Here is a 20,542-nt window from a genome sequence, read left to right on the forward strand (position 1 = left end):
GGTCTCTAGTTTCAAGAATCGCTGTAACTTTTGATTCCCAATGTTTGGTAAAGAGTTGAGAATTTTTCTTAGTATCTCCACCTTGGAATAAACTTTGCCAAGAGCTGTCAAGCTGTTTATGATGTTAGTAAAACGAGTGTATATACTAGAAATAGATTCATCATCATTCATCTTAAACATTTCATATTCATGAGTAAGAATATAAATTCTTGATTCCTTGACTTGCGAAGTTCCTTCATAAGTTACTTCATAAGTTCCTTAAACTCATTTCCATTAAGAGCATTATATAATAAATTCATAGCAGTTAAATTTAAAGTATAAAGTCTATCGTCTTCACGATCAAACTCTTCTTTTTCATTTTTGACCTTTACTCCATCAACCACTTTTGTTAGAATATAAGATCCATTTACAATACATTTCCAAAATTCTCTACCTTGAGCCTGAAGAAATATTCTCATTTTAACTTTCCAGAATGAGTAATTATCTCCACAAAAGAGTGGAGGCCGACTGCTAGATTGACCTTCACCAAATGAAGCTGCAATGTTAGCCATAAGATCTTAACTCAAAGATAGTTAATCTTATAATAGAGCTCTTAGCTCTGATACCAATTGTTACTAATCATAGGCAGCACCTATGTCACTTAACAATTATACCTACCAGACTAGCCAGCCACCGTCTCTACCGGTGCACCGTCACTCATGGTCGGACAGTCTTGCTTCGGTGACACAGTCACAAGCGAGAGTTCCCATGAGTGATCTGCCTGTATGAACAGTACAAGTCAACTAGATCTGATACCAATTGTTGCCCAGATGATTAACACAAGAGGAGGGGTGAATTGAGTTGTATTTAAAAAAATAACAATTATAAATCAAATATACAATATAAAATATAAACAAAATATGAAATAGTAATAAATATAAAGAGTAAGGGTAAGAGAGAAACAAACTCAGTATGTTAACAAGGTTCGGCCCCACTGCCTACGTCTTCGCCTCAAGCTACCCCTTGAGAATCTCCAAATTCACTATTCAATCTCCTTCAGGTGGATATAGAAACCTATTACACCTTTGAACAACACTGCTACAAAGGATCCATATAGAACACCCTCTATACTTGCAATCACCTTACACGTGGTGATTAACTATTCCCCGTATAGAACACTTTCTACACGTACAAGGGTTATACACATCCTTTTACTGATACAAGAGCTGATAGTGGGTAGGTTATCAGAAAACACTACTCAATGAGTGAAATAAGAACAATACAGCGCAAACTATATCTCTCAAAATGAACAAGGATTAAAGCCCAATGCTTAGAGAAGAGAGAATGAAAGTTTTGAATGAATGTTGTATGCTCTAGATATTATGAATGTGAAGCTCTCAAATGATCTATTTATAGGCATATGAGACTTCATATTCAAATTAAAAAAGATTCACATGTCAAAGACAACATCATTCACTTTTTCAAAAAATTCAAATAAAAGGTTATTATTTTTCAATTGTCAAAGACAACATCGTTCATTTTTCAAAAACTTCAAACCTAATCTTTTACTTTTTGCATATGACAAAAGGAGCACACTTTACTTTTCAAAAAATTCAAACCTAATCTTTTACTTTTTGTGCTCCTTTACTTTTCAAAAAATTCAAACCTAATCTTTTACTTTTTGCATATAACAAAAGGGGCACACTTTACTTTTCAAATATTTCAAACAAAATCATCTACCTTTTGCATAAGTCAAAAAAAGCATCAATCACTTTTGAAAAAATTCAAATAAAATATGCACATGTGAAAGATGACAATCAATCATCTTTAATATTTTCAAAGTTCAACCCTTTAATCAAGGCATGCACATGTAAAAGATGACAATCAATTATCTTTCAAAATTTTCAAATTTAATTTTCAAAAATATTCATGCACATGTGAAAAATTTATTTTAATGCTTTATGATAAAATATTAATTTTGAACATTAATCCTAATTTCGAATTTTGAAGAGATTACAACATTACTCTATTACTTTAATGTGAATTTGTTCACTTCTTGCTCATGCTTGTTTCCTTGATGTGCTTGACTCCATTGTGTAGACAAATTGAGCTTGAGACTTTTTTATTCTTTGAATTCATTTGTTATCATCAAAATTCATGTGTAGATATATAATTACACAAAACTTGAAACCTTGGATTCAACATCATGTATAATCATATTCCAATCAAATGTGACAATATAAGTATTATAAATCTTTCAAAGAACCCAATACAATATTCTAGAACTAAACATATTGAAATAAGATATCATTTTCTTCGAGATCATGTGCAGAAAGACGATATAGTACTAGAGTTCACAAATACACACGATTAGTTAGCAGATATTTTCACAAAAGTTAGCAGATCATTTTATTGACTCTGGTCTATATTTTCACAAAAGATAGACAAGAGTCAATAAAAATAGAGAGATTTTTTATAAATACTTTTTACATAAATTTGAGATTCTTATCCTTATGTTTGAGATGCTCATTCTCTTTATATAACATCATGTCATCCCTATCCAAGGGAACTGACAAGCGGAATGAAGAATCCAATAGGGATTTCAACTGTTTATTCTTCTGCCGAAAGATTTCTTCCATTGTGTGAGACTTTTGAACAGTTTGCTGAAGTACAACAAGTTGTTCTTTAAACTTTTCAACCCCATGGTTTCTGACTTGTAGCCGTTGGAAAACAAATAACTATAGAGGAAGAGTAACGAGTCCCAAGACTCACCAAATCGTAAATAGCATCAGAATTTGACTTATTAGCCAAATTATTATTCTCTTACTACAACACGACACCAATGGTAGCTGCAGAAAGGACAGGAGATTGAGGTGTAAAATACCTCATGGATGAATTCAGGGGAATGTTAGAAGAATGAGCCATTAAGAAAAGAATTGAAAACTTAAAGCGAGAATGTTGAACGAATACGGATGAGTTATATAGATGAGAAGAAGATTTTTTGCGAATTGGATGAACTTTAAGATTGATTTTATAGATATAGCATAAATAACAAGACAATCTATCATTCAAGTCAATGAGCAATGTGATTTCTTTTTGGTATCTAATGGATGAAAGTGATTATTTTTTTCAACAACATCAGGCGATTTTTAAAATCTCCAGCCACACTTGTCGGGTCACGGGCGACTCCAAATTTTTAACTATTTATAGTTTATACTAACACACTATTTTTTTCAGTTCATTTACTTGCTATGGATCATTTTTAATGAAGCCAAAAGGGGGAGAAATTTTAGAATAGAACATTAATATTATTTGAATGGCTAAACTTGTTATATATACTTGAAATTATATTTATACTTTTGTTTGAAAAACTAACGCACATTCTCAGTGGAGCTTAAATATTAATACAGATTTCAGGTTCTATCAAGTATTTGTCATCATAAAAAAAAAAAGAGATTGTTAAACCTAAGATTTCAAGTTTCATATAATTATATATCTACACATGGATTTTGATGATAACAAATGAATTCAAAGAATAAAAGAGTCTTAAACTCAAGTTGTTTACACGATGGAGTCAAGTAAATCAAGAAATTAAGCATGAGTAAGAAGGAAATAAATTCACATTAAAGTCATAGAGTAATGTTATAAATCTCTTAAAAATTTAAAATTAGGATTAAGGCTCAAAATTAATATTTTATCATAAAAAATTAAGATACATTTTTCACATGTGCAAAAATATTTTGAAAATTAAATATGAAAATTTTGAAAGATGATTGATTGCCATTTTTCACATCTGCATGTTTTATTTAAATATTTTCAAAAGTGATTGAAGTTCTTTTTTACTTATGTAAAAAATAGATAATTTTGTTTGAAAATAGTAAAGATGATTGATTATCATCTTTCACATGTGCATGCTTTATTTGTATATTTTCAAAAATGATTGATGCTCTTTTTGACTTATGCAAAAGGTAAATAATTTTGTTTGAAAAATTTGAAAGTAAATTATGCTCCTTTTGTCATATACAAAAAGTAAAAATATTAGGTTTAAAATTTTTAAAAATTGAATGATGTTGTCTTTGACATGTGAATCTTTTTAAATTTGAATATGAAGTCTCATTTGCCTATAAATAGATCATTTGAGAGTTTCACATTCACAACACCAAGAGTATACAACATTCATTCAAAGTTTTCTTCTCTCTTCTCTAAGTATTGAGCCTTAAACCTTGTTCATTTTGAGAGAGACATAATTTGCGTTATATTGTTTTTATTTCACTCATTGAGGAGTATTTTCTAATAACTTACCCACTATCAGCTCTTGTATCAGTAAAAGGGTGTGTATTACTCTTGTGTGTGTAGAAAGTGTTCTACACAGGAAATAGTTGAATCACTACGTGTAAGGTGATTGCAAGTGTAGAGGGTGTTCTACATGGATCCTTTGTAGCGGTGTTGTTCAAAGGTGTAATAGGTTTCTATCTGAATAGTGAATTTGGAGATTCTCAAGGGATAACTTGAGGCAAGGACGTAGGCAGTGGGGCCGAATCTCGTTAACACACTGAGTTTGCTTCTCTCTTACCCTTACTCTTTATATTTATTGTTGTTTCTTATTTTATTTTATATTGTGTATTTGATTTATAATTGTTAATTTTTCAAATATAACCCAATTCACCCCCCTCTTGTGTTAATCATTTGGGCAACAGAGAGATTCAAATGTCTCTGTTAGAGACATTATGTAAATAGAGATGCTATGAAAATTTTGAAAAACTCTGACTTTCTATTTAGAGGATCATCATTTCTCATCAAATATTCATAAGAGAAGGATATTCACGAGATAAGAAATCCTTAAATTATTTTTTGATTTTGCCATTGTTTATCCATAACAATATTATGGTTGGATAGTTTCCTTTTGTCAAGTTATATATTTGAATAAGGAACTATTCATGTCTTAGCCTTCCATTTACTCTCTTGAGGTTGTTAATGTTATGATAGGAGTAAAAATACATTTTTTTGAAAGGACTGATTCTGATGTTGATGTAGAATCAAGATTTCTCAGTGTTCAATATGTTGTATTTGTTACGGCCATGTATCGGAGGTTATTAGCGAGAATGAATGAAATCAACCAACTCAATAATCAAATATCTGAGTTGAGTCAAAAGCTCTCTATAAGGAGCCATAAGAATAAGAAGCCAAAATAGGAGAATAAAGAGCTAAAATAGTTTGCAGAATAGTATGCTTTTGATTTTCAGTCAAGTATAGAGGATCTAAAAAGAGAGTGAGCTCAAATACAAGATCAGTAGCTGCAAATATCTGAAGAACTCCAACATCTAAGAGAGTAAAGACAAGCCACATTTAATTTTTTTGCAGATATCTAAAAAAGTCCAACAGCTTAGAGAGTAGGGGCAAATCGTATTTAATTTCGTCGGCCTAGTAAATAACTGCAAGCTATCTGTGTTTAGCATATCTTATATGAAGATATGTAATTTTTGTCTTACTTTCATGATTTTATCCATAAAAGGAGTATTTAGCTAATTTTCATTCACATCACATCTTCTTCACTTCTCTGTGATTAGTCTGCATTTTTTCTCTACAATTTCTTTTGTAATGACTCAACAATCTTCTCGTGATCAATATATAAGGTATTTTTCACCTTGATCACCAGTTATTTCAGCATCTGCCATAGGTGCTATGATGTAAAATGAAAATGATCTAACGGATAAGTCAAATGATGATGTTATCTACAAGCTTGTGAGTCTTGGTACCCGATACTCATTAGCCATTGTCGCATTTTTTCAGTGACTACAATCTAGAGTTCATGTGGTAGATAAAATCAACGAGAAAATTTCTATCATTCAGCGATTTCTTCATGAGTTCAATATAAAGAAAGGAGTAATAAAGTAAGACAATAAAAATTTAAAACCCTTATTTCCGATTGCGAACTCCTTTAGATAGGGATGGCATGCAAATCTATGAAGCACAAAATCGTTTAAAAACTGAGGTGAAGAGCCTCAAATTCCTGTAATTTTGTTTCAAAATAATAAAATAATATTTCAGAAATATTTACATTGTGTTTCTATCTTATGGCATATGTTATATGTGCTCCCTTCTATTTCACTTTTAATCATACACATTTCTTACAAAACTGTAAGATGAATCTGAAATGCTAATTACATTTAAGAAATGATATTTCAAAACTAATAATTTCATTCATCTTTCTCTTGAAGCCGAAATGGTTTCTATTTAGATTTCAAATATGTACAAATTTCATGAGATTTTCTGGAGTTTTAATGACATTTAAGTCATCTACATATAGTACAATAAAATCTAATCCAGATATTGAGAATATATGAACAAACTGGATTATTCTCAAACAGTTTGTTCCACATACGTTTGGATTGTTTTATATCATATAAAGATTTTTGAAATTTGATAGAATAATTACTTCAAGACTATATGTTTCATGCATTTCATATCTAGTGATCTATATAAATATGCAGTTAATATTGTATACCCAAACTCTCTGTAACTATCAAGTTAATAAAAATCTTAATGTAATTTCATCCACTTTAGGGGCATATCAATATATGGTTTCTATGAGAAACCAAGTTGTGATTTATATATCATTTTTTTTATTTTTTTTTTGTGTATAAATACCCACTAATATTCAACAAGTATCACCCATTAGGTGTTTGAACTATATGTTCATATATATCACATTTTATTAGTGATATCAATTCTACAGGAACTATTTTTCTTTTGGCCAATATTTCTATGTTGGTATTTTTTAATAGTTTCTTTGTTTATTTTTCATTATTAGTTCCGATGACAACAAATGAAAATATGTTGTCTACAACAATTTTTATTTCTATCAAATAATTCTCCAATTTTTACATAATGTATCGAGATCTTGTTATTTTAGATACTTTTTTCCTATTCAAAAGATACTCTTCAAGAGTTTCCTCTTTAGAAGAATTACTCTTTAGGAGTCTCCTCTTTGGGGTATTTTATTTTAGGATAATTTTGTACAGAAAGTTTGGATGGATATTGCCTCTTCAGGAGCATAAATTTCTTTTCTTTGTACTTTTTTCTTTCAAGATGTTTTATCATTCGTATCAATAAGTCTCCAACACTTTCAGGTATGTCTTATATTCATTTTACTACTAAATTTCTTAATTGTTCTACAGAATTTCAATCCTCACTAGAATATTAGCAACTAAAATATGAGATATTTTTCTCTTCTTGCATCTGTCAATTAATTTACAATGAATGATCATCTCAGCTTTCAATTTACATAAATTTATATAATAATTAAAATAACGTCGCATTATTTCATCTTATTTATTTTGGTGCTCCAGGCAATTTTCCTCTCCCTTTTGGTGGGAAGATTTTATAGTAAAAGAATCTTATGGTTTTTTTGATGGACGTCCATATGAAAACTATTCAACTTATCATAATTGATTTTGGATGATCAAGTTAATCATAAAAAACCGTAAAAATATTTTGAATCATAGCACTTCTAATGCATCACAATATTTGCTTTAATAGTTGTATAATATAATCCCAAAGAGAAAGTTGATAGTTTTTCCAACATGAGTTTCTAACCCAAAATCATAGAAATAATACAAAGATATTCATTACTACCTTCATTGATAGATTCAACATGATAACCATTACAATGCATATCTTTAAAACTTAGTAAATTTCTTCTAGATTTTGAAGAATACAAAATGTACATCATCAATACAAAATTTTGTTTATTTTAGTAACATGACATTAGCTCTTCCGGAGCCTTTATTTAGGTTAGATGAACCAAATATTGTATTGATGTTGGTTTTATTTAAAGTTAAACATTCAAAATACTTCTTATCCTTAATAATTGTGTGTTATGCAACAATCTTCTAGACACAAATCTTCAACAATAGTTTCAAAATTAATCAATGCACTAATAGAACCCATATATGTTTATAAATAAAAGTACATATAAAACATTATTAATGCCAAATAAATTTTAACAAGAGGTATTAAAAGATAACAACTTAAATATAATGTGATTAAAATTTATATGATCTTTTGAATCATTGTGGTTGGCAAAATTCATTTCATCTTTTTCCTTTTTCCTTTGTGGATGTTTGATATAGATCTACCAAATGTTTGGGCGTACGACAGGTACATGACCAATGCTAATTCATGCCTCACATATTTCTTTATAGCCTTATTATGCAAACCCTTATTTTCATCTCACTTTATCATGGTGTGGTTCTACTTCTGGTGATATAGAGCATTATTCTTTGAGAAGTTTTGAGTATGCTCTCATTGATTCCAATAGTTTACTTTTTTATTTATTTTTTATTTTTTATTTTTTTTATTATACCAAATCCACGTCCATAACCATTGCTTTCTATATTATTATAAAATGAGGTTTCCTTCACTTTAGGACATGAGGTATAACTAATTGGACGTGACTGGTGATTTTTATTAAAAACTCACTATTTTATTCAGCCACTAACATAGAAGATGTTAGTTCAGAATATCTTGTGAACTTTCTCACTTGATATTGCTACTGCAGGAGCACATTTGACGTATGAATATGTTATATATTTGATTTCAAACAAATCCTATTTAGCGGCTTTTTTTCTGTACTCAATTTCAATTGTGTAATGTCAGGTGCATTAATCATAAATGAGCTTTTGGGAGGATTATGGGCTTCTGGTATACGTATAACTCATTTAAACCATCTCACAGAATCAATAAATCTTTTATTATGAGGTACTTAATAAAATTATTGGTTAAGCGCGATCCTTCATGGATGCTTCATTTCCTTTTTAAGATTCATTCAACAAGATGAATCTTAGCATCAATGATCCATGATGAATAATTGTTACTATAAATATCAAGGGCAATAAACTGACTTTTGTAATACTTGACATGATCTATAACAAATATATTTAGTATATAACTAGTGTATAAACTATATGAATAAAAGTTTACTACAGATATAACTGATATGTAAACTATAAGAATATTAATTTGCCATAGATAATAATAATCAGACGGTATAACCAACCATATGCATAATATAATAAAAATTAATCATAAAAGTAAAAAGTTGTAATTGAAAATACTTGCTTAATTGTATCTTACCAGAAATTTGAAGAATACTATAACTCGCTAGAGTCTTGTGCTGATAACATGTTATAAAACTAAAGAGAAGTAGCAAAATGATTGAAAGATTGCAAAAGAAAAGTGGGAAGATTGAGAGATTGCAATATACTTGACTCTTCAGGAGCTCAATATTATTCACTACTCTTCTTTTCTTGTGTATTCCAAATGATCCTCAAGACATCCTTTTATAGGCAACTCCATAGTGGTTTGTTTTGCCAACCAAGTTACATGCACAAAAAACCATCACATGTACAATAACCAAGTCACATGCATAACAAACCCATAGTTTGTTGTGCCAACCAAATCATATGTATAACAAATACAATAAGGTGTAGTCTACATGGTCATCCACCAAATGCATATATTTATAACACTACTTTTGTTTTGGGCTTGAGGGTTGCATGTGAAAATGGATATTGCTCTGTTATGCCTTGAGTTACCTTATTTTCATAAGTATTTAACCTATCATCGACGTGAAGTTTGTGTATACACTAGATGATGAAAATATATAAGGGACTAAATATAATGTTGCTCCTTGTTTAAACCAATTGTTTTTACTCCTGAATATAATCAAATTTTCTCATCTTTTAATTTTACTTCTAGTTTTGGTTTGATTTATATATTATATATATATATATATTATTTTGTATGTATGGTACAAAATTACATCACATTGTATATAGGTAGATATTGAAAATATATAAAAAAAAAATATGAGAATTGTTGACATCGTGTTTCGTACGCCTATGGGCCAAGCTCTTAGAAGTCCAGGTCTTCAGTCTTGGAGGCCAGCTAAGACAGAGAATAGGTCGTCAGGAGGTGGCCCTTGGGTAGCTGGGGGAGCATTCGATGTCTAAATCAGTGACATATTTGGAGATTATACGAGAAGGTAGAAAATTCAGAAAGTACCTTAGGTGGGCACGAGAGATCTGGGGTTCACTTTTATACCTTGCCTTGAGGGCCAGGCAGCCATGCCTTGTGGTTGAGGGGAGGGATATCCTCCTGAAGTCCCATCCGCCATTCCCATTTAATGCGGTGTAGCCCTTTGATAATGCATTTAGTACAATGTGATCCTCTGATGAGCTCATTTAATGCGGTATGATCCTTTGGTGAGTGCATTTAATGCGACATGATCATTTGGTTTTGCCTTAGGGTTTAGTCCCATCGGGATGACGTGTTCCTCTTCCCCTTTTGCCAAGGCGACTTTCTCAAGCTCCAGAATGGTAGCCTGTCCTTCGACCTGAGGTCCTAAACCCAACTTATATGGGTCGAGAGATCTTCATCGGGCCGCCAAGTGGCTGAATAGATGCGGGCTTCCGGAATTTGGGCCCAGCCCCTAGGCCTTTTAGGCTTGAGAAAAAAACTTCCCAATAGTTACCCCACCAATTCTCATCGGGTTAGGCTTATGGGAATTTCTTTTACTCTCGATTGATGTCATTACTTGCTGCTTTATACCCAGTTGGCCGGGGCTAGATGACATCATTGCCCCTAGATTCTTCCACCCATCGAGCTATGGTTTTTTTCTTGTTTCTCTCGACGTAGTTCTCAAACGTTTGGTCTTGGTACTTGATGATGGACGTTCTGTCTCTTTTGCAATGATGGCTATCAGACAGTTTCCCCTTTTTTGTCTTACATCGTGCATATGCGGAACTCGAACCGTTTTACCTTCCGGACCTACTAGCTAGAACTCGAGGGCCAACCTTCACTCTTTCTATATAAACCATGTCACACTCTTGCCGCTCTTCTTTCATCTCCTTTGCCTTCCCTTCGTCTCTCTTTCCTTCTTCATCTTCTTAATCGTACTCGTTCCCAATGGCTGACAGAAGGTTCGTTGAACCTACAAATTTTGATAGGCATAACAAATCAGAGGCCGACGTCTCAGAGTCGGGTTACGTTGGTTGCTCCTGGTGTTCGGAGGCCTCCTACAACTTTCTCCAGTTGTTGATGGTCACCTACTATGTACCTAATTTGGTAGTTTTCAAGTCTTCGGTACACCACGAAAGGGCCATTGGCGTTGATGGTTGTGTTGCACGTCACTCTCTTCCCCAGCATGTTCTTCTGCTGGTTGAGGTTGCCCTTCCCTCGCCCTGTTTGTGAAGTCCTGCATCATGTTGGGCTTGCTCCTACCCAACTCCATCCAAATGCTTGGGGGATTTTGATCTGTTGTCCTACCTTGTGGCGATGCACTTTATTAAAGATTGATCCCAAGCATGCCAACCTGACTTATTGCAAATTCCTCTTGACCCACAACATGAAGAGGTGCCAGGGACATTTGTAGTTTTAGGGCGATGAGCGCCCTTGTAGTGCTGGAGTAGTGGTATCGCGAGGTCCTCCATTGGACTAGTAGGTTTTTCTTTGTTTTCGACCGTGGATGGGAGTTCTTGATTGGACAAATTGGTGTTCCTAGCGATAAGGCCATGCGTTCAATAGCTATGCCGGATGAGCTGCGTCGCATTGCCATAGTTAAGGAGTGGTGAGACAGCACCCCCTTCTTATTCACTCAGAGGTTCTTCTCGGGGAGGATAATCTTGCCGCCTATCTTCCTCCTATTGGTCACCTTATCCCTTCTAGCAGCGACATTTCCATTTGTCCTCTTGCAGAGTTGCCGAAGAAGTGTGCTTCAAGCCTTCCCCTCGAGGGCAAGAGGAAGAAAGCTCGCCTAGAGGCAGGTAGGGTCGGCGAGAAGTCTGCGTCCCAGCTGAGCTAGTTGGCACCCAATGGCCCGAGCCAACAATATCCGTTCAACTCCCTACTTCTCTTATGCTTCCTGCAGAGTTGACTCGATGGCCAAGGGAAAGGGAGATCCCTTAATCTAGGTGCATCTACAGCGCCTCTTTCTTCCATCACCCTTGTCGTCGAGCCTGCTATCATCGCTGGTCCTAGGGCTCCGGTTGCACATGAGGGGCCATAGTACACAACCCAGAGACGGCAATTTTTCTCAAATCCCATAGACGGCATCACTATTGATGTCATGTTTCGTACACCTATTAGTCGGGCTCTCAAAAATTCGGGTCTTCGGTCTTGGAGGCTTGCTAAGACAAAGAAGAGGTCATCAGAAGGTAGCCCTTAGGTGGCTGAGGGAGCCTCTGATGCTTAAGTCAGTGATGTATTTGGAGATTATACGAGAAGACAGAAAATTCATAAAGTACCTCAAGTGGGCCGGAGAGATCCCCTTTTTTATACCTAGGGTTTCGCTTTTATACCTTGCTTTGAGGGCCAGACAGCCATGTCCTGCGGCCGGGGGGAGGGATGATCCTTTCCATCATACCCATTTAATACAGCATGGCACTATGAATAAATCATTTAATGCGGCATAATTCTCTGGTGAGTGCATTTAATGCAACATGATCCTTTGGTTTTGCCTTAGGGTTTAGTCCTGTCGAGATGGCATGTTCTTCTTCTCCTTTCACCAGGGTGACTTTCCTGCACTCCTAGAATAGTAACCTGTCCTCCGACCCAAGGTCCTAAACCCGACTCATATGGGTCGAGAGACCTTCTTTGGGCCACCAAGTGGTTGGCTTCCGTAATTTGGGCCCGACCCCTAGGCCTGGAAAAAAACCTCCCAACAAGGATATTGCAAATTTAGTAGTAGTTAGAGGATTTTTTTTAATATATATTTTTAATTTAAAGACAAAAAGGGATTATTTAAATGTTATAGAAAAAAATAGATGAGTAGATATATAGTATATTGTAAAAGTTATTAGATAAGTTTTTTCTTTTTAAAAAAAATGGATTTTGGTGATATATTTTAGATAACAAGATGTAAGAACCATTGAGAGTGCTCTCAGAATTATGAAAAATACATAACTTTCTTGTACAATTTCTTTATAATTATGTTTTGAATAGATGATGATATCTAAATGAAAAACTTTACATGAAGCCATATACTGTATACCTCTACCTAATCAATATGTAATTTATCAGTTTTTTTATTCTATCTTAATACTTAAATATATGTGTGTAAGGATAAAAATAAAAAATAATGTATTAATTAGGTAGATGTATGTGGTGTAAGGTTTAATTATAGCATTTATCTCTTTTACTAACGAAGTTGAAACAATATCATTATTTTATAAAAATACATTCTATTTGACGTATAATAATAAAATGATATATAAACCAAATTTAAGTCATAAATATGCCAACTTAAAATATAATATAAAAAATACTTTAATAATACAAAATAATATAAATTAAACACAAATTATAAATTTAAGAAATCACTTAAAATATATTAATATATATATGAGTGGTGCTATGCCACTGAAATTTCTACACATTTTTTCTACCCAACAGAGTAAACTTTTTTCTTTGATTTTTGGTTCTATTTTTTTGAACATTTTAAAAAATTTTCAAAAAAAAAAATACAAAATTATTAAAAAACACTTTCTTAAACATTAAGTAAAAAAGATTTTAAAAAAATTTGGTATAAAATAGGTGTACACTTTTTTGGTGGCTCTATCATTTCTCTTTAAATAATGCTATTATGTCACATTATTTTATTACCTCATTTTGACTGCTCATGTATTTAATTTATTTATTTATTAATTAAGGAAATAATTATTAGTATATTGATATATATTTTTATAATTTTTAAAAATACTTTAAAATATTAAAAAATGAATTAAAAAAAAAAATAACAAATTCAGAGCACGTCCAGCAGTGCGCCCAGCACCCTAGCAGCACTCTTTCGCAGTACACGCACTCTGTCTCTCTCTCTCAAACAAATATAATTTCAAAACTTGCCTAGATTCCCCTACTTGTTTGTCAACACGGAAATGGTAGTAGTGCATGACGCATCATATATATGACTCCGGGGCTGGGGCTGCGTACAGAAGAAGGTGCGAAGGCAGATGGAGTCCTTGCACTCTCCCAAATCAGCTGGCTGTTTGGGCCACCCTGCAATGCATTTCTGCAACTCTCATTTACTCCACCTCATCCACTCACTCTACGACACTTGTGCTCCGAGATTGTTGCTTTTTTAGGACTCCTCTGGTTTAATTCTGCAAAAAATATGATATTACCATCGATAAAAGTAGTTTTTCGTTTTAAATGCTAACACAAATGATTTCGATACCTAATGTTGGTGAGAGCAGCAGTCCCTTAATTCTGTGTATCAATATATCACTTATTGTAATATTTATTATAATTATAAAAAATTTAAAATCTCAATATCTTTCTTATCATTATGAAACATTATTTAATCAATTGTGTTAAAAGTGTGAAAAAACATACTAACAAATTAATAATTATTTCGTTTGATTACACAGTTTACATGAGATAAAATATTTTATTTAAAATTAAATAAAATATTGTTATAATATAATCTTTTAATATTTTTTTTTCAAGAATTTAAAAAAATTGAATTATTTATTATATTTTATGTGAAAATTTAAAAAAATTGTAATGATTAAATGAGATGAGATAGTTTAGTTTTTGTTAACCAAACCCTTCTAAAACTATACATCATGCAAAAAACCTTAGTAGTTAGTACATAGAGCAGTTGTTTTTTTTTTTTTTAAAATTTTTTTTTTTAACTCTTGCACATATAAAGTTATAGGCACATAAAATCCCTTTTTAATTTTTTTATCTAAAAATTTGAAAAGAAATAAAATAATTTTTGGAATCTGCAAGATATAAAAATATCGTCTTGAGTAGTATAGACTATAATATCTTAAGATCACGAGCTCCTACTTATTAAAGCATTTAAGCATCTATGGTCTTTTTAACATGAGATTACAAGTGACATTCTTGATAGGCAAACGAAAAATAGAATACAACAGATTTTATAACACCAGAAATGAAAAGACTGGAAAATTATTATTTTATTTTCGGGGGAAGGAGAGATGAACATGAGAAAAGAAGCAAAAAAGCAGGACAAGAGGGAAGAGTGTGGAGGCTGTCTTTTGCATGAAGAGTCTGTGTCTTGGGTATCCTTAACGCCAGCTTTTGTTACGTAAAAGTTTTGTAAAGATGGAACACAGGTTCGAAGAATTCTGAATTGATAAGTACTTTAGGATTAGAACTGACCTGTCAGCTAGCAATGAGCCAATGAGTAGGGAAAGATATTGTTGATGGTGGGAAAGAAAGAAAGAAAGAAAGGAGCCAACGTTGCTATTGACCGGCCCACGATAGTGGCTTGAGCGACCGTATGGTGTCTTTGAGTTTATCCATAAAAGTAATAAATTAAATATAAATGGAGAAGACACATATTTACATGGTTTGACGTAAAACTTCGGTCTTGTTCTACAAGATATTTGAGGGTAAATTTACTATACTTGATGACTTGTACAATCTCTCATAGTCTTTTATATCTCTCGAGGTGGACCTCTTACCTAGAGGAAGAAGATGATCCCATTGGAGCTCCCAAGAGGAAGATAGAAGAAGCGTCCAAAGGCCATGGTGGTGTCTAGTGGGGAAATCCCTTTTTATCGAGGCATTCGAGTGGTTGATCTCTTGTCAATTTTGTGTCATTGTCATATTTCCTCTTTATGTTTCTGACTTGACTTTCCTTGCTTTCACTCTTTTTTAGCTCTTATCTTTTCTTTATCTTCTCCCTTCTGCCTTTGATGAATCATGATGATCACACAATGAGCTGGACCTAGCATATTTCGTACTTTAACAGATATATACTAATCAGTCTTTTAATTTGCACAACGACACTGTTGACAAGATAAATTTTGATTTGTAAAATAAGTTTAAAATGAAGTGTTTTCTAATCAACTTTAAAATAAATGATGTATTTTCCTCTCAAAAGTACCTTTGAAATCAGATGCCTCATTGTCAAGAACTTGATGACATGAGAAAGATAGAGAGAAAACAGAGGAAGGAAGAGAGAATTCGGGAACTTGTGTAATCCGAATTGAGCATTTGAATTGAATGAATGAATTTACAATGAGTAAGCTAGTATTTATCTACACTTGAAGTAATAACAGAAAAATAACTGAAATAAAAGATTCTAATTTCTCTTCTCAGCTGTCTTCCCTCCTTTTAGTTTTCCATCCTTTGATTTTAATTCCATTTTGTCGATACGAGAGGCTATACTCCAGCACTCATCATCTCTTTCAATTGGAAGCATTCCAATTTGTTCGGCCCCTCTTCTTCTCTTAGATTTCATTTCTAACTGAATTTTCTATCTTCATTTTGATGGTAGGCAAGACATGCCGTATGCCACCCACCTGTGTCCAATAAAGTATTTTTTTTTTTTTTCTCGCCTTCCAATCAAAAAAAGGAAAAACGAGAAATCAGAGATTTCCATGTCACTTGTGTGCATATATTTTTATATTCCCCCCACAACACTTAAAAGCAAGGTTTCAAACATCTTAAACTGTGCAATTTGAAAGTTTAACATGAATGTATTTTCTATCTGGACAAAGAAAATGATGTCTTCTGCACCAGTCGGCAATATGCTTCTAGAATTGCATGTTCGCTCTGATTCAGGAAATCCAGACACAACAATAGCCATCTTTTGAAAATATCAGCAGAACAAGCCGCATCCCATCACCAACATTCCATGCACGTGCCCGAAGCGTCTCTTTAGTTTCTAGAGTTGAATAAAAAAACTTTCTTGGTATCCTGATTTAGAACCTCAGCGAGTGCAATTCTAGCGGACGATAATCTCTCAAAAGGAGTAAGACGGACATGGAGCGATGAGGGATATGGCCCGTGGAAGAGGAAAAGGGCGTTTGGGGTGTGTGGAGTGTAGACAATGGCGCTTGTGGTTTGAATTTCGCAATGGACATGATGCAAAATAGAATAAACAGATGAAAAGTTGATTCCGACTAATGAATATCGCCTCAACTAACATAACCACCAACTGCTTCAAACGAATAGGCAATCCCACCCAATGCTTCTCCATTTGAACATATCATCTCCAACTACGAAATATAAATTTTGGGCAGCAGAACGACCACATATCAATGTGGCAGAAAACAAATATCAAGATCAGGTTCAGAGTTCAGTTTCTAATACCACAACACACCGATCAGTCGCTCTGAACCATAGAAACACACTTAACTCACTCCACTCTGGTAATCATCTTAAACCAACAGATTCTTATATGGTTTTAAGCCATTGGAAACGCAAGGAAACTGGTTCATATACGAGGCCAAGCACTTCAAGAGAAGCAAATACTTTTTTCTCGACTTTATACTCCGTCTTGTACCTTTCTCCTCGTTGGGAAATGGTGCATAATTTAATTCAGGAAGAACTATAACACCAGAACAGCTTAACTTATCGAGCTAGAGGTACATTTTGAAAAATACATCTTGAAAATATTCCAACATTCAACCAAAACTTTGATATTTAATAGAGAAACATCCATGTATTTAACACCAAATGAAAACAAACCGCAACTCTCTTCCGATGTAGAAATCAAAATATCTTTTCCAAAAGTTAAGAAACTAACAAAGGACAAATTTGGATAAGAAAGCTGACGAACAACAGCAAAGACCTAGTAACCACCCTTAAGATCGTTGACAACATCGTAAGGAATGGGAGTCACTGTCTCCAATGTCGCCCCCTCCACCATGAAACCTGGTTTAGGGCCCTCTGGCTGCCTCTTGGTGCTAATGATCTCACCTTTTGACTTTGCCTCAGCCTTCAACTGATCATTCTTAAGCTTCCTCAGACGGAAATCCTCCGTGCACCTTGAGGGCAACACGTGCTCCACACGAACATGGATCCTCTTCCTGATAATTCTGTTACCCACCTGCATTTACATACACGCATCTCAATCAATTAAGACCCATCCAGATCTAAAATACCCAGAATTGAGTGTGCATTGGTTATATAAATGTTGTCACTTTAGTCTATATATTTGTCTAGCATGCTACATCTCGGCAAATGGTAACATCCAGATATACCCAAACATACTTTGAAAACATCTCTCACCATCCAGCATCACTACAACAAGCTAAAATAGCATATAGCATTTGAGAGATAACCATACACAAGTATGTGGTGAAACTAAAGCAAATGGTACATAGATCCTCCCGAGGGAATGCACTTGTTATCAAAACAAATAACTAATATACCTTGCACGTATTATGCCAAAAAAGAACCGGTCTCAATGGGCCAGGTTGCTTAATCATTACTAGATTTGGGCGATGAAACACATTCAATCACTAATAGTAAGTAATTTTATACCAATCACGCATACCACATGAAAACAAAATTAAGCACAGAAGCAAATCATTCAAAAAAAACAAGCTACACAAGCAAAACCACTAAAAATAACAATGAGCATTGGCAATGGATTCTTCATCTTTATTTTTATTTTTAAATTTGAAGAATATGCCCTTAAAATCATCTACATTGGCTTATTCATATGTAAAATTTTAAATAACTTGCTACAGTTATTATTCAAACATAAAGACCACCTCTTCATTCTTCAAACTATATTTATTGTTTTTTCTCTCTCCTCCCAACACTCTTTTCTCTCTTTTTCTCTCTTTTCTTTTTTCTCTTCTCTCTCTTTATTATTTTATTATTATTTGATCAAAAAATACATAATCCAATGGAGGAATTTTTCTTCATATTCAAAATCAATCTTCAAAACATATAATTTTAATAAAGAATCAATTACCAATGCTCGGATCCTAAACTCAAGCATAGTGGTGCAAACAGGAAATGAATATAATCTTCCATGTTATTTCTCAGAAAACCATATATACCACAAATAAACCAAATCATTAAAAAAAATCAGCTACACAAGCAAACCACTGAAATTAACAACCAAGGATCCTAAGTTCAAGCGTAGTGGCGCAAACAGGAAATGCATATAATCTTCCATGTTATTTCCCAAAAAACCATATCTACTATAAAGCAACCAAATCCAGAAAACAGACAACACAATTTATCAAGCAAGATCACAGAAACCCAAAAATTAAAGAACACAAGCGAACAGTCGAACACATATGCAACACGAGAAAACGAGTAAATAAAACGCAGAAAGCAAAAACCCAAACAAGAAAAAAACAAAAACTTCTACATCACCTGCTTGTTGATCTCGACGCCGATGGCGCGCTTGGTAACGTTCCAGACTCTGCCAGTGCGGCCATGGTAGAACTTGTGGGGCATACCCTTATGGACGGCGCCGTTCACTTTGATGTCGACATAGTCACCGATCTTATAGGTCCTAAGGTAGGTGGTAAGGGGGATGTAACCCTTCTTCCTGAAGGGCCGAGCGAAGAGATCTCGGGTCCGAGAACGAAGACCGTGACCAGCAGGCATTTCCGCTCGCTCTCTCGCTCTCGAGGAAGAGGATACGGGTGTCGCAGCTAAAACCCTAAGTGAGAGTGTTTGCGGTTCCTTTTATAGCTGGGGGCGGCTTTTAGGGTTTCAGTGCTTTTGCTGTTCCTGGGATATATGAGTTGGGCCTCACCCGACATTTTCATGAATTGGGCCATCTCTCTTTTCAAAATCTAAAAGCCCATGTTTGTGTGATATGTGATAGGAGCACGAACCCGAACACGTTAATAGCCACCCGTTAACGCTGGACCCCAATATTAGCGGGTTTAACCTAACCCGTTAATGTTCCTCATGGACTATTTGGTATAGAGAAATGTTTTGTTCATAAACATATCTTACAAAAAAACAAATCACAAATTGATATGTCTTATTATGGTATAAGAAAATGATAGTATGTCTTATAGTTTTGCTCCCTTATTTTGATCACTCATGTGTTTTATTTTATTTTTTAAATTTTTTTATTTAATGGTTGTAGAATTGATGATTAGTATATTGGTGCATTTTTAAAAAAAATTTAAAAATGCTTAAAAGCTATTTAAAAAAAGAAAAAGAAAAAAAGAAGAAATGTAGTTTGCACCAGGGGCACACTTAACAATAAATGCTGGATGACATAGTAGCAGCATTCTTATGGTATATTAGATTACAAAAACTTTTTAAAGTATAAGATATATATAGACGTAGTGCATATAATCACATCAATTTCTTTTTTTTTTTTTTTTGAAAGGAATAATCATATTCAACTCAATAATCCCAAAGGATGAATACACGAGGGAATTTCCCCCAATGTTATGCTCTCCTCAGAGAGTTTAAGAGCATCCTTGGCTAAAACATGAGCCACAGTATTACAATCACGAGAAACATGTTCTACAGACCACCTTACAAACGAGCCTAATAGAAGTTTTGCATCAGATAAAAACACCCCAGCTGAGGACTCGTCCTGGTTTGGTTTGTTGAGTGCCAAGACAACTTGCTGTGCATCTCCCTCAAATATCACGTGAGTTAGTCCCAACTGTTGGCAAAAAAAGAATTACTTTCAAAACTCCATAAGACTCTGCTAAGAGAGCATTAGGGAAAGAATCTTTTGGTGATCTTAAAGAAGCCACTACACTGCCTTCCCAGTTCCTAATGACAATTCCTGCACCAATTTTGCACTTAC

The 20,542-nt window shown here is 33.7% G+C and overlaps 1 protein-coding gene across 1 annotated transcript; it reads right to left on the reverse strand.

Moving 5' to 3' along the window:
• Positions 1–17,409: 17,409 nt before the first annotated feature.
• On the reverse strand, positions 17,410–19,436 carry LOC122315174 (60S ribosomal protein L21-1). The gene is made up of 2 exons (XM_043130965.1): positions 19,132–19,436; positions 17,410–17,845 (listed from the first exon to the last, which is right to left on the reverse strand). The coding sequence occupies exons 1-2, from the start codon at positions 19,366–19,368 to the stop codon at positions 17,588–17,590; spliced, it is 495 nt and encodes a 164-aa protein (XP_042986899.1). The 5' UTR covers positions 19,369–19,436; the 3' UTR covers positions 17,410–17,587.
• Positions 19,437–20,542: the final 1,106 nt, after the last annotated feature.

The sequence above is a fragment of the Carya illinoinensis genome, chromosome 1, assembly GCF_018687715.1.
Source record: "Carya illinoinensis cultivar Pawnee chromosome 1, C.illinoinensisPawnee_v1, whole genome shotgun sequence".
Lineage (NCBI taxonomy): Eukaryota > Viridiplantae > Streptophyta > Magnoliopsida > Fagales > Juglandaceae > Carya > Carya illinoinensis.

Excerpts from the sequence above, each read along its gene's own strand:
- LOC122315174 (XM_043130965.1), bottom strand. The coding sequence starts at position 19,368 with ATGCCTGCTGGTCACGGTCTTCGTTCTCGGACCCGAGATCTCTTCGCT. Across the intron at positions 17,846-19,131 it reads GCGTCGAGATCAACAAGCAG|GTGGGTAACAGAATTATCAG; the intron begins GTGATGTAGAAG and ends ATGTAAATGCAG.